An 11,775-nucleotide genomic window follows, 5' to 3' on the forward strand; every position below is an offset into this window, starting at 1 on the left:
CCCGTTGCCAGTACCATGTGACCTGCTGTGACCAATCACAGCAGGTCACATGACAGTTGTATACAATGGATGGCTTCATTCATACTAGCTGTGAATGGTCACAGCAGGTCACATGCACATGTCATGTGATTAGCTGTGGCCAAATCACAGCTAAGCACAAAAAAAAAAAAAAAAACCTTAATGAATCGATTTCATTCAGGTAAATGCTTGCTTATAGCAAAGTAATTCTTTGCTATAAGCAAATTGTGTAAAAAAAAAAAAAAAAAATACTGATCACTTCTCCAAAGTAGTACAATGTTACTATGGTAACATTGTACTACTTTGGTCATAGTAAAATATGAAAAAAAATCTTAAAAAACATAAAAAAAATGTAATTAAAATTAAAAATAATAAAAAAATATATATATATACCGTATTTTTCGCTCCATAAGACGCACTTTTTTCCCCCCAAAAAAGGGGGGAAAATGTCAGTGCGTCTTATGGAGCGAATATAGAGCGGCCGGTCCGGTATTTCCACCACCGCCGTGCAGAATACCGGGCCGGCCGCTCAGCTCTGCAGCGGGACCTTATGGAGAGGACTGCTGACCTTTGGGGAGGTGGGGAGCGGGTACCTGAATTGGACAGGTACCCGCTCTTACTTATTTGTTCTTTATCTTACCTGTTCCTCTATCCAGCGGCACGCTGTCTTCCCGGCTTCTGTAGTGTGGGCACTGAGCATGACAGCCGGGTGCCAAGTGCGCATGCGCAAGAAGCGGTGCTTTTTGTGAATGGTAAGGCGGTACCTGGGACACATGACCGATCCCAGAAGCCGCCGGACCAATCACAAAGCGCAAGTGCTTCTCGCTTATGCGCACTGGGCACCCGGCTGTCATGCCGAGCGCCATTACAGAAGCCGGGAAGACAGCGCACGGCTGGATAGAGGAACAGGTAAGATAAAGAACAACTCCGAGGAAGTAAGAGCGGGTACCTGTCAAATTCAGGTACCCGCTCCCCCCCCTCCCCAAAGGTCAGCAGTCATCTGTACTGTCCGCAGACTCTGGTCATCCCTGTGCTGTCCGCAGTCTCTGGTCATCCCTGTGCTGTCCGCAGTCTCTGGTCATCCCTGTGCTGTCCGCAGTCTCTGGTCATCCCTGTGCTGTCCGCAGTCTCTGGTCATCCCTGTACTATGTCTGCAGTCCATTAGTTCAGAATTTTTTTTTCCTGTTTTCTGCCTCTAAAACCTAGGTGCGTCTTATGGTCAGGTGCGTCTTATGGAGCGAAAAATACGGTATATATATATTTTTTTCCATACTGTCACCAGTCGGTGTCCCTGTTCACGCCATGCCAGTTATATGATGACGCTGTACTGCACTGGTCACAGTATGTAAAAAAAAAATTGTGAAAATAATTTTTTTAATTTTTTCATTTTCCGAAAAATTATGACAAAAAAAATACAACTTCAAAAAACTCGCCATTCCTCTTAGGAAGTACGTTTAACTGTCTACTCTGCAAAAAGGGGTCATTTGGGGGATATCTGTACTGTTCTGACATTCTTGGACCTCAAGAAATTAGATTGGCTGTCAGTACTTCAGGATTGATCAATTTTCAGATCTATACCATAGTTTGTGAACTCTATAACTTTCCTACAAACTAAAAAATACATCCTAATTTGGGTTATTTTCACCAAAGACATGTAGCAGAGTACATCTCGGCCTAAATTTATGAAGAACAATTATTTATTTGCAAACTTTTATAACAGAAACAAAGAAAAACTTTTTTTTTTCAAAATTTTTGGTCTTTTTTTGTTAATTTAGCAAAAAATAAAAACCCCGGCGGTGATTAAATACCACCAAAAGAAAGCTCTAGTTGTGTGAAGAAAATGATAAAATTTTAGTTTGGGTACAATGTTGTATGACCGCGCAATTGTCATTCAAAGTGTGAGAGCGCTGAAACGTGAAAAATGGCCTGGGCAGGAAGGTGTAAAATTGCCCGGTATTGAAATGGTTAAGTAAATAAAAAGAAAAATGTGCACTATTGTCTCTTGACCCTACTACAGATACAAATAATATAGATGGAAAGGGTATTGTCACACACCTCAGGATCAATGATGGACTGCATGTTTAACTCAAACATGGGCCATTGGTAAGTTTGTTGAACACACGAACGGTATGGACGTTCGGTGGGCTATGCACCCTGACAGTGCATTGGGCTTTGGCCAATCACAGGACATGATGATGTCACAAGAACTATTTTGTTAAAGGGGGCTTCCAGGTTCTGATAAGCCCCCTGCCCGCAGACCCCCACAACCACTGGCCAGGGTTGTGGGGAAAAGGCCCTTGTCCCCATTAAGGTGCTTTAGGGGGGGAGCCCCACCTGCTCCAAAGCACCCCCCGTGTTGAGGGCATGTGGCACGGCATGGTTCAGGAGGGGGGAGCACCCCCTTTCCTTACCTGTTTGGCTACATGCTCGGTTAAGGGTCTAGTATGGAGTTTGGGGGGACTACCACGCCTTTTTTTTTTCTCAACTTTGGCGTGGGGTTTCCCCTCAAAATCCATACCAGACCTGAAGGGCTTGGTATGGATGGGAGGGGGGACCCCATGACAGCTGAAACATGAATGAATGGTTCACTACTAAAATATTGCATGAACTCATGCCGGATTTTAGTAACTGAACGGTATCTTACCACATACTCAGATGCAGGAAGATACCGCTCAATAAATTGTTTGTGCTCGAAGTTCACAGTCAAATTTTTGGTAGATTTGAATGTTTGACTGCAATCCGAACAGGAGGGTGCTCAGCCCATCTCTACTCAGGAATAGGAGAATTTATTTTGGGGTGTTTTTTTGGTGGTGGGTCATGGTAATTGCAAGGAATCTACAGCTACATTTTTTGTTTTTAATAATTTTTACTGTTTTGTTCCAGTTCTTTGTTAAACTAAGAAAAAAAACTTGGGAGGGATCCATTAACATTTATCACCCAATGTATCCCGTAAAAATCACAGTATAATTCACCTGGATACACCAACTATTTGCAATGATATGTACAGTTTTCCTAACACATGCAAACATGGCACAACTACATTCAGGCATTGGGGGGGTACACATCTATTTCCACAGCTATGTTCTGAGGCATGCTGGGAAATGTAGTCTAAAAACGGATGAGAGAATAACCACATCAGTTGTCAATGGAAGGATCTTATGGATGATGGGCGACTCAGCAGGAGCCCAAGCCCACTACTTTATACTATGGAAGATCCCACGAATCAGAATCAGCCTCAGCCTCCCTGTTTTGTCACCAGTCTCTGTGTAGATTTGTCACAAGTTTTGTTCCCCCCCACCTATCTTTATACAACCTTTCCCTACAAAAAACACAGCATGGAGGGGCTCGGTGAAGATGTCAGTGAAGGTGTGGAGATGTCGGATCTTAATATGCAACTCATAAAAAGAGAGACGCCCCGCCTTATAATCCAGACATACCCTGACCCTGCGTATTGGGATGTTGGCCACTATATTGGTCAGTTGCTTGTTATGTTTCATTAAGAACGTATCACCGTTCCTCTCCAGACACCAGGACTTCTCATTATTTCCAGTCTCTGACATCTCTCCTGTCCTGGCTATACTGGGGTAACACACCCCGACTCTCCAGTGGGATGATCCCCCAACATCCACATCCCAGTAATGTCGCCCCGAGGAGAAACTCTGACTGTTCAACACCTGAGGAGATATCACGTTCCTGAATTGTGGGACATTCATTGACACATTGCCAAAAAGACTATTCCTGCTAAGATTAGAACCAAAAAAAACATCAGTTTCTTGGTAGACCTGAAATCTCTCAGGTGTATTAGGGCGATTCAGATTTTTATTTGTCTTGTGTGCGGTCTTCCTATCATCTGAGATATTTAGGTAGTTATGAGCTGTGTCGACATCCAGTAATATATCTGCAGGTTCTGGTATAATTTCTCCATATATCCCTGTTATTATATCAGATAAACCTTTATATAATGTATGTGAGATCCTTGTCATAATCATATCCCCCCCACCATGAAGGAGTTTATCACATCTCTCTTTGTCCTCATCTCCATCCTCAGTATCACACAAGTCACCTGTGTATGATTCCTGTAAGAAAGTCAGCGGATCCGTCATCTTACAAATCTCCTCAATGTGACATATCTTCCTGGATAACTCATTCTTATTTATCTCCAGCTCCTGGATTAAATTAGAGGCTGGGAATGAGAATTTCTCTGCCTCCCTGGGTATCTCATTAAGAACTCTCTTCTCCAGGGTGTCCAGTTGTCTTCTGATGTCTCTCAATATGGCGGTGACTCTCTTGGTCAAACTATCTGCATCGGCTTGTACTTTTCTTTTGTATTTCCTCAGATTCTTGATATTTTCCTCCATTTCCTCTCTCTTTTTCACCAACTTCTGCAACTCTTTGGTCAGGTTCTCCTTCCTCTTCTCAGTGGCCTCCTCCAGTGCCTCCACTTGGTGTTCCTGATGGTCCCCATGTAGCCTGCAGGACCCACAGAGACAGGCTGAGTCCTCGGTGCAGTAATACTCCAGGATCTTCTCATGGACGGAGCATTTCCTGCTCTTCTGGGGAGTGGTGAAGTCAGATAGGACATGTTGGGATGACTTGCTGTGGATTCTCAGATGGTCATCACACAAAGAAGCTTCACAATGTAGACAAGATTTAACAGCAGGTACAGGAGAGTGCATACAGTACGTACAGAAGATCTGGCTCTGGTTCTCCTTCTTCTCTGGCTCAGTAGGTTGGAAACTCTCCATTATGTTGCGCAGTGTTATGTTCCTGCTAAGTTCAGGCCGCTCCTGGAACTCTTCTCTGCATTCAGGACAGAAATAGACTCCAGACCTCCCATGTGTATCCAGTACACTTTCTATACAATCTTGGCAGAAGCTGTGTCCACATTTCAGTATCACAGGATTGGTATAAATGTTCAGACAGATGGAACAATCCAGCTCTTTCCTCGCATCAGAAAATGCCATCGCTGACTGCAGGAGAGAGAAACGAAACTAAGTAGATGTGTGTCAGAAGGGAGGGGGTCAGAGGAGGGTTTACTGAGATATCTCTGTGTGCAACTCAAGAAGGAGGGGAGAGCTCTACTGATCACACCGTCGAAGATTTTACTGATGTGATCAGAGCAAAGCAGTTAATTTGCTAAAAGTGGAGAGTTCAAAACTTGGTGCAGTTGTGCATGATAGCTAATGATCTGCTAACATCAGCTTGTTCAACTAAGGTTTGACAAAAAAACTTGGAAGCTGATTGGTTTTTGTGCAGCGCTGCACCAGATTTTGCATTCTCCATTTTTGGTAAATCAACTCCAACGTGAGAAATAATCAGGTGATGAGTTATAGTGATATAATTCTGTCTCTACAGATATAGTAGTACTCCTTGTGACAGAACGCGGCACCCAATCCCTGCCCTTCTCACCAACTCATGACAAAGGACCAGCCAATCTCCCAGCACGCTGTCACTTGCGTAACAATGCAACTCTCAGCTGAAACCTGCACAAAGATTTTCCAGATTGTTATCGGGTTAGGTTAATTACGCAATTAACCCTTCACACTGCCACCACCGTCTTTTTACAGAGAAGGAGGAAACTCACAAATCCTAGCAATAACATAAGCATAATCGTCTGTAACACACACTGTCACCACAGACACGGATATTCAGAGGATTATTATATACAGTAGCACTCTTCAAGAGACAGGGATTCTTTAGTTTGCATTAAAGGCTTTAGTAACAGTTGCAACACTTCAAAATAGGATTTATTGCTAAAAAGTTCAAAATAGTGCAATTAAAATATTTACAGAAAAAGATGCTACAAAGATATAAAGAGAACAATAATGCAACAGAGAAATAAAAGAAAGGAGTTCAGAAGGCAGAATTGTCCAAGCAAAAAGGTTGCCTTGGCCCTCAAGTCCATTAGATTTTTCCTGATTGATGTTAAATGAGAGCTCTCTTCTCTCCAGCTTGGCAGTCTTTTTCTATGATATTAAAGGGGTGTCGCCTGAGAACAAATGACCAGTCATCCAGTTTGGGGATAGGTTCTAGGAGGTTTTTGACCAAGTCACTTTACAATTTCATACTAATGTTAATAACCTCCAATATGTGCAGGTGGCTTTCTAGCAACTAGCAGATTAATATTCAAAATTATATTTCAAACCCAGGGATACCAAACACAGCATACCTTTGTCACCCAGGAGGGAAGAGACTGCTTTCTCCTCTCTCCTATGTGCCAACATAGTCATGTATGACCTTGTTTGGCTCGACCTGAAATGCCCTATTCAAATATATACCTAATATTAATGTGCCCAGTTTCTGTTGGATACTATGAGCTGTATGTGAAATTGTGACATGTGGAATGGACGTTTTATGTAACGCTATGCATTCCTAACGGCCGAACAGGTCATGTGTGAGGGCTGACTGAGTTGTTGTTTTAATATAGGGCATAGGAAAGTGGTTTTCATAGTTCCTGAAAAACACATATCCTGCACAGGACTAATTAGCGGTTTACAGCTCTGGAGCTGGCCTATATTTGTGTTTTATTTAAGATAACAAGCCCTTTTTGAAGTTGTTACAACTTACAGCAATTAATTCCATTTCCGAGAGCAGGGAGGAAGGAGAGAGATGATTGTAAATGAAAAACTACATGGCTGAGACCTTAACAAGATGGCTGTTGCGTACAGCGTCCATGTCTATATTGCGCACAATCATCTCACTCCTATTATTTTAGTTATTATTATTACCATTATTATATGATACTTCTGTCCCAACTGATGTCTCTACAATAATATTATTATTATATAATATTATTACGTTTTTACATATTTATCTACTTTTAAAGTCTAGTTTTTTTGTGTATACAGATATATACTGTGTGTGTGTGTGTGTATGTGTAAATATATATATATATAACTTTTTCAGAGGCATAAATAAAAGGGGGACGGGTAAAATAGGGGGGCCCTACACCCTCATAGCATCTGAGACATAGCATGTAGCATTCAAAGCTGCCGAGCATATAAAGCATTGTAGCTGCTCACATGACACAGCCAAAGGAGGGTCATGTGAGCAATCTGTTTCCTTGCTTAGGCAAAGGGCTTTCTTTCACCCACAAAATGCTTGGATTAATCAGGGAGCGCATCGCAGACCACCCGGCAACAAACCCACCCCTCAATACACAAAGTCCCTTACACATGCTGTCTTTCAGCTCTTTGCTTTCACTTGTATAATCTGTCCATCCTAAGACAAAACTCATACAATATTCCAACAGTCTGAACTGTGGAATTCATTGATATATACATAGATTTCTTGAGGGAGATTGTTGATACATATTTCTGTCCCAAACAGAGGATCTTCTCCAACCCAGTCTGCACGAGGGCCACCATATTTCCTCTGACCGTTGACCTGTACAAGGTTAATATTACATCTTTCCATCCACTCCACAAGGGAAGATGTATTGTCTTTATACAGAGTTGTAATCCAAGCCTCACTCTCAGCATTCATCACGTTGTTGTCCATCATTGGAGAATGATCTGCTCTCTCCATGGGCCATAATCAGTGACATTTGAAGCCCATGTCCAGGATCCATCTGTGTGTGGTGGTTCTTGATGCACTGACTCCAGCCTCAGTCCACTCCTTGTGAAAGTCCCCAACACTTTTGAATGTCCTTTTCCTGACAATCCTCTCCAGTCTGCGGTCATCCCTGCTGCTTGTGCACCTTTTTCTTCCACACTTTTCCCTTCCACATAACTTTCTATTAATGTGCTTTGATACAGCACTTTGGGAACATCCAACTTCTTTTGCAATTACCTTTTGAGGCTTCCCTCCTTATTGAGGGTGTCAATGATGGTTTTCTGCAAAACTGTCAGGTCAGCAGTCTTTCCCATTATTATGTTTCCTACTGAACCAGACTGAGAGACCATTTAAAGGCTCAGGAACACTTTGCAGGTGTTATGGCTTAATTAGCTGATTAGAGTGGGACACTTTGAGCCAAGAATATTGCAGCTTTTCACAATATTCTCATTTTCTGAGATTGTGGATTTGGGGTTTTCATGAGCTGTAAGCCATAATCATCACAATTTTGACAAATCACAGCTTGAACTCTCTTGCTTTACATGTAATCAGTCTATCTCGTATATTAGTTTAACCTTTTAATTTGCATTACAGAAATAAATGAACGTTTGCACGATATTCTAATTTTTTGAGTTTCACCTGCACACGAGCCTTCACACCTTCCAAAGTATTCGATAATGGGGGTGGCCGGGAACTGAGCGGCGATAAATACAAAGTGACCATAAGTGCATTGGCCGGGAATCAAACCCAGGCCTCGCACGGGGCAAGTGAGAATTCTACCACCTTTGGCAGAATCTAAGGGGCTTCTCTCACCTGGCAGGTCTTAGAAAGTCCTGATTTAGGCCATGGCAGCCATCTTGGTGAATACATTCAGATGTGGGTCAAGTCAACCCAAAGACATGCCTTCCTTCAGCCGTACACACCACCACTGTGAAAATGTACGACAGCCCATTGCATCTTTGAGGCTAGAAAGCCTTTCCATTGGAGAAGAAAAGCAAAGACTGGGCCAGAGCTTTTTCTAAGTACCTTTGACTTGGGGTTGACTTGTCTAAATCAATGGCAGTGCCTATTAATCTACCTTGCCACTTTGCAGGATGGACCCACTCCCCATTCACATCCGTAGGAGATCTTTAGAGGGGCTCTACATTGGCCTCATGTGAGACTCTACAAAGTCAATAGAAGCTGCCTGAAACAGAGAGGAACAGATCTTTTCCGCTGAAAGCCTTCTATAAGCAGAATGTGGAAAGTGGCGGTCAAGCGCCAGACGAGGACACCTCCCAGCTAGAGATGAGCGAATCGAACCAGGCGAAGTGGAATTCGATACGAATTTCAGGAAAAATTAGATTCGCGTCGAATCCGAATATTAGCCTACTTCGGGTGCGCGAATCGGATTTTTCCCGATCAGCCGGAAAAAGTGTCCCTGCAGAGAGCTCCGCTATTTCTGACAGTTCTGTGACATTCCCTCCATACAGCGGTTGAAACATTGTATCTATTTGTTTCCATAAATGGAAACAAATAGATACAATGTTTCAACCGCTGTATGGAGGGAATGTCACAGAACTGTCAGAAATAGCGGAGCTCTGCAGATACACTTAGCGGAGCTCTGCAGATAGATACAGCGGTTGAAACATAGGCTACGTTTCAACCGCTGTATGTAGTGAATGTCAGAGAACTGTCAGAAATAGGCTATTTCTGACAGTTCTCTGACATTCACTCCATACAGCGGTTGAAACATAGCCTATGTTTCAACCGCTGTATCTATCTGCAGAGCTCCGCTAAGTGTATCTGCAGAGCTCCGCTATTTCTGACAGTTCTGTGACATTCCCTCCATACAGCGGTTGAAAAATTGTATCTATTTGTTTCCATTTATGGAAACAAATAGATACAATGTTTCAACCGCTGTATGGAGGGAATGTCACAGAACTGTCAGAAATAGCGGAGCTCTGCAGATACACTTAGCGGAGCTCTGCAGATACACTTTTTGACGGCTTGGAATTCTTCTTATTTTCATCCTACTTCTTCTTCTTCTTCTTCATCCTCATCCTCAGAAGAAGAAGAAGAGGATGAGGATGAGGATGAAGAAGAAGAAGAAGAAGTAGGATGAAAATAAGAAGAATTCCAAGCCGGCAAAAAGTGTATCTGCAGAGCTCCGCTAAGAAATAGCGGAGCTCTGCAGATACACTTTTTGCCGGCTTGGAATTCTCCTTCTTCTCATCCTTCTTCTTCTTCTCATCCTTCTTCTTCTTCTCATCCTTCTCCTTCTTCTCATCCTTCTCCTTCTTCTCATCCTTCTTCTTCTTCTCATCCTTCTCCTTCTTCTCATCCTTCTCCTTCTCCTTCTTCTCATCCTTCTCCTTCTTCTCATCCTTCTCCTTCTTCTCATCCTTCTCCTTCTCCTTCTTCTCATCCTTCTCCTTCTTCTCATCCTTCTTCTCATCCTTCTCCTTCTTCTCATCCTTCTTCTCATCCTTCTCCTTCTTCTCATCCTTCTTCTCATCCTTCTCCTTCTTCTCATCCTTCTTCTCATCCTTCTCCTTCTTCTCATCCTTCTTCTCATCCTTCTCCTTCTTCTCATCCTTCTTCTCATCCTTCTTCTCATCCTTCTCCTTCTTCTCATCCTTCTCCTTCTTCTCATCCTTCTCCTTCTCCTTCGTCTCATCCGTCTCCTTCTTCTCATCCTTCTTCTTCTTCTCATCCTTCTCCTTCTTCTCATCCTTCTCCTTCTCCATCTTCTCATCCTTCTCCTTCTTCTCATCCTTCTCCTTCTCCTTCTCCTTCTTCTCATCCTTCTCCTTCTTCTCATCCTTCTCCTTCTCCTTCTTCTCATCCTTCTCCTTCTCCTTCTTCTCATCCTTCTCCTTCTCCTTCTTCTCATCCTTCTCCTTCTCCTTCTCCTTCCTCATCTCCAAGGGCATTTAAATTAAAGGTACAGTGTTCTGCACTAATTTAAAGGCTCTCTGAACCCTAGAAACCCTTTTTATAAGTTAACTTCGTAGAGAATAAATTTGCATCGAATCGAATTTCTTCCTGAAATTCGGCGAATCAGCCGAATCGAATTTTTGAATAATTCGCTCATCTCTACTCCCAGCCATAGAATTTCCTGAAGTTTTTGTCCCATAGGACCGGTAGCATATTACATCCTCCTATTTTTGTAGCTTCTTCCAGCCTGGAGCAGAGTGGCGCAGCGGAAGCGTGCTGGGCCCATAACCCAGAGGTCGATGGATCAAAACCATCCTCTGCTAAGTTAACCTTTTTCTCTGGCAATCTCTGTTTCCTTGCTTAGGCAAAGGGCTTTCTTTCACCCACAAAATGCTTTGATTAATCAGGGAGAGCACCGCAGACAGCTCGGCAACAAACCCACCCCTCAATGCACCAAATCCCTTACACGTGCTGCCTTGAAAGCACAATTGTCTAATCTGTCCATCCTAAGACAAAACTCATACAATATTCCAACAGTCTGAACTGTGGAATTCATTGACATATTCATAGATTTCTTCAGGGAGATTGTAGATAAATATTTCTGTCCCAAACAGAGGATCTTCTCCAACCCAGTCTGCATGAGGGCCACCATATTCCCTCTGACCATTGACCTGTACAAGGTTAATATTCCATCTTTCCATCCACTCCACAAGGGAAGATGTATTGTCTTTATACAGAGTTGTAATCCAAGCCTCGCTCTCAGCGTTCATCACGTTGTTGTCCATCATTGGAGAATGATCTGCTCTCTCCATGGGCCCTAATCAGTGGGCAGAAGGCTAGCCCCTAGTTCCCTCCAAACGCCCTGTTCTGGTTGGGTCTGTCACACTTCTGTGTCAAGGAAGTGGGACCCGATTGTGGTGATAAAACCAGTGGAAACCTCTCAGCTTCTACATGGCACTTGCACTTTTTGCACTAATGGAATATTGTCTCTTGGCCATGGAAGCCTGGCCATGCTTTGGGTAATAGATTGCTTTGGTCCAACACTGCCTTGCGCGACTTCTGGCAGGCACAGCAAGCAATTTATGCTTTGTGTTAGTCCTTCTGTATCAAGGTATTGGCTGAAGCCACATCTGCCCGAGAGTGTCAACGCCATGGCACATGTTACGAGGATGACTCCCGCTTGGCCTTTTGACTAGAGAGGGGAGGCTTTTCCCACAGCGCTCAGGGCCGAGCCTCAAGAAAAACAAAATCAAAAGCAGGTCACCCCACGTGAAGGTTTTCCTC

At 43.2% G+C, this 11,775-nt stretch overlaps 1 protein-coding gene across 1 annotated transcript; it reads right to left on the reverse strand.

Annotated features, from left to right (window-relative positions):
- Nucleotides 1-1,813: 1,813 nt before the first annotated feature.
- LOC149438906 (E3 ubiquitin-protein ligase TRIM39-like) lies at nucleotides 1,814-4,996 on the reverse strand. Its single transcript, XM_089659722.1, has one exon. It carries the CDS (start codon nucleotides 4,980-4,982, stop codon nucleotides 3,294-3,296), a length of 1,689 nt encoding a protein of 562 aa, XP_089515848.1. The 5' UTR covers nucleotides 4,983-4,996; the 3' UTR covers nucleotides 1,814-3,293.
- Nucleotides 4,997-11,775: the final 6,779 nt, after the last annotated feature.

This window comes from Staurois parvus, unplaced genomic scaffold (genome assembly GCF_062004578.1).
Source record: "Staurois parvus isolate SC_StPar_1 unplaced genomic scaffold, SC_StPar_1.0 ptg001181l, whole genome shotgun sequence".
Lineage (NCBI taxonomy): Eukaryota > Metazoa > Chordata > Amphibia > Anura > Ranidae > Staurois > Staurois parvus.

Excerpts from the sequence above, each read along its gene's own strand:
- LOC149438906 (XM_089659722.1), bottom strand. The coding sequence starts at position 4,982 with ATGGCATTTTCTGATGCGAGGAAAGAGCTGGATTGTTCCATCTGTCTG.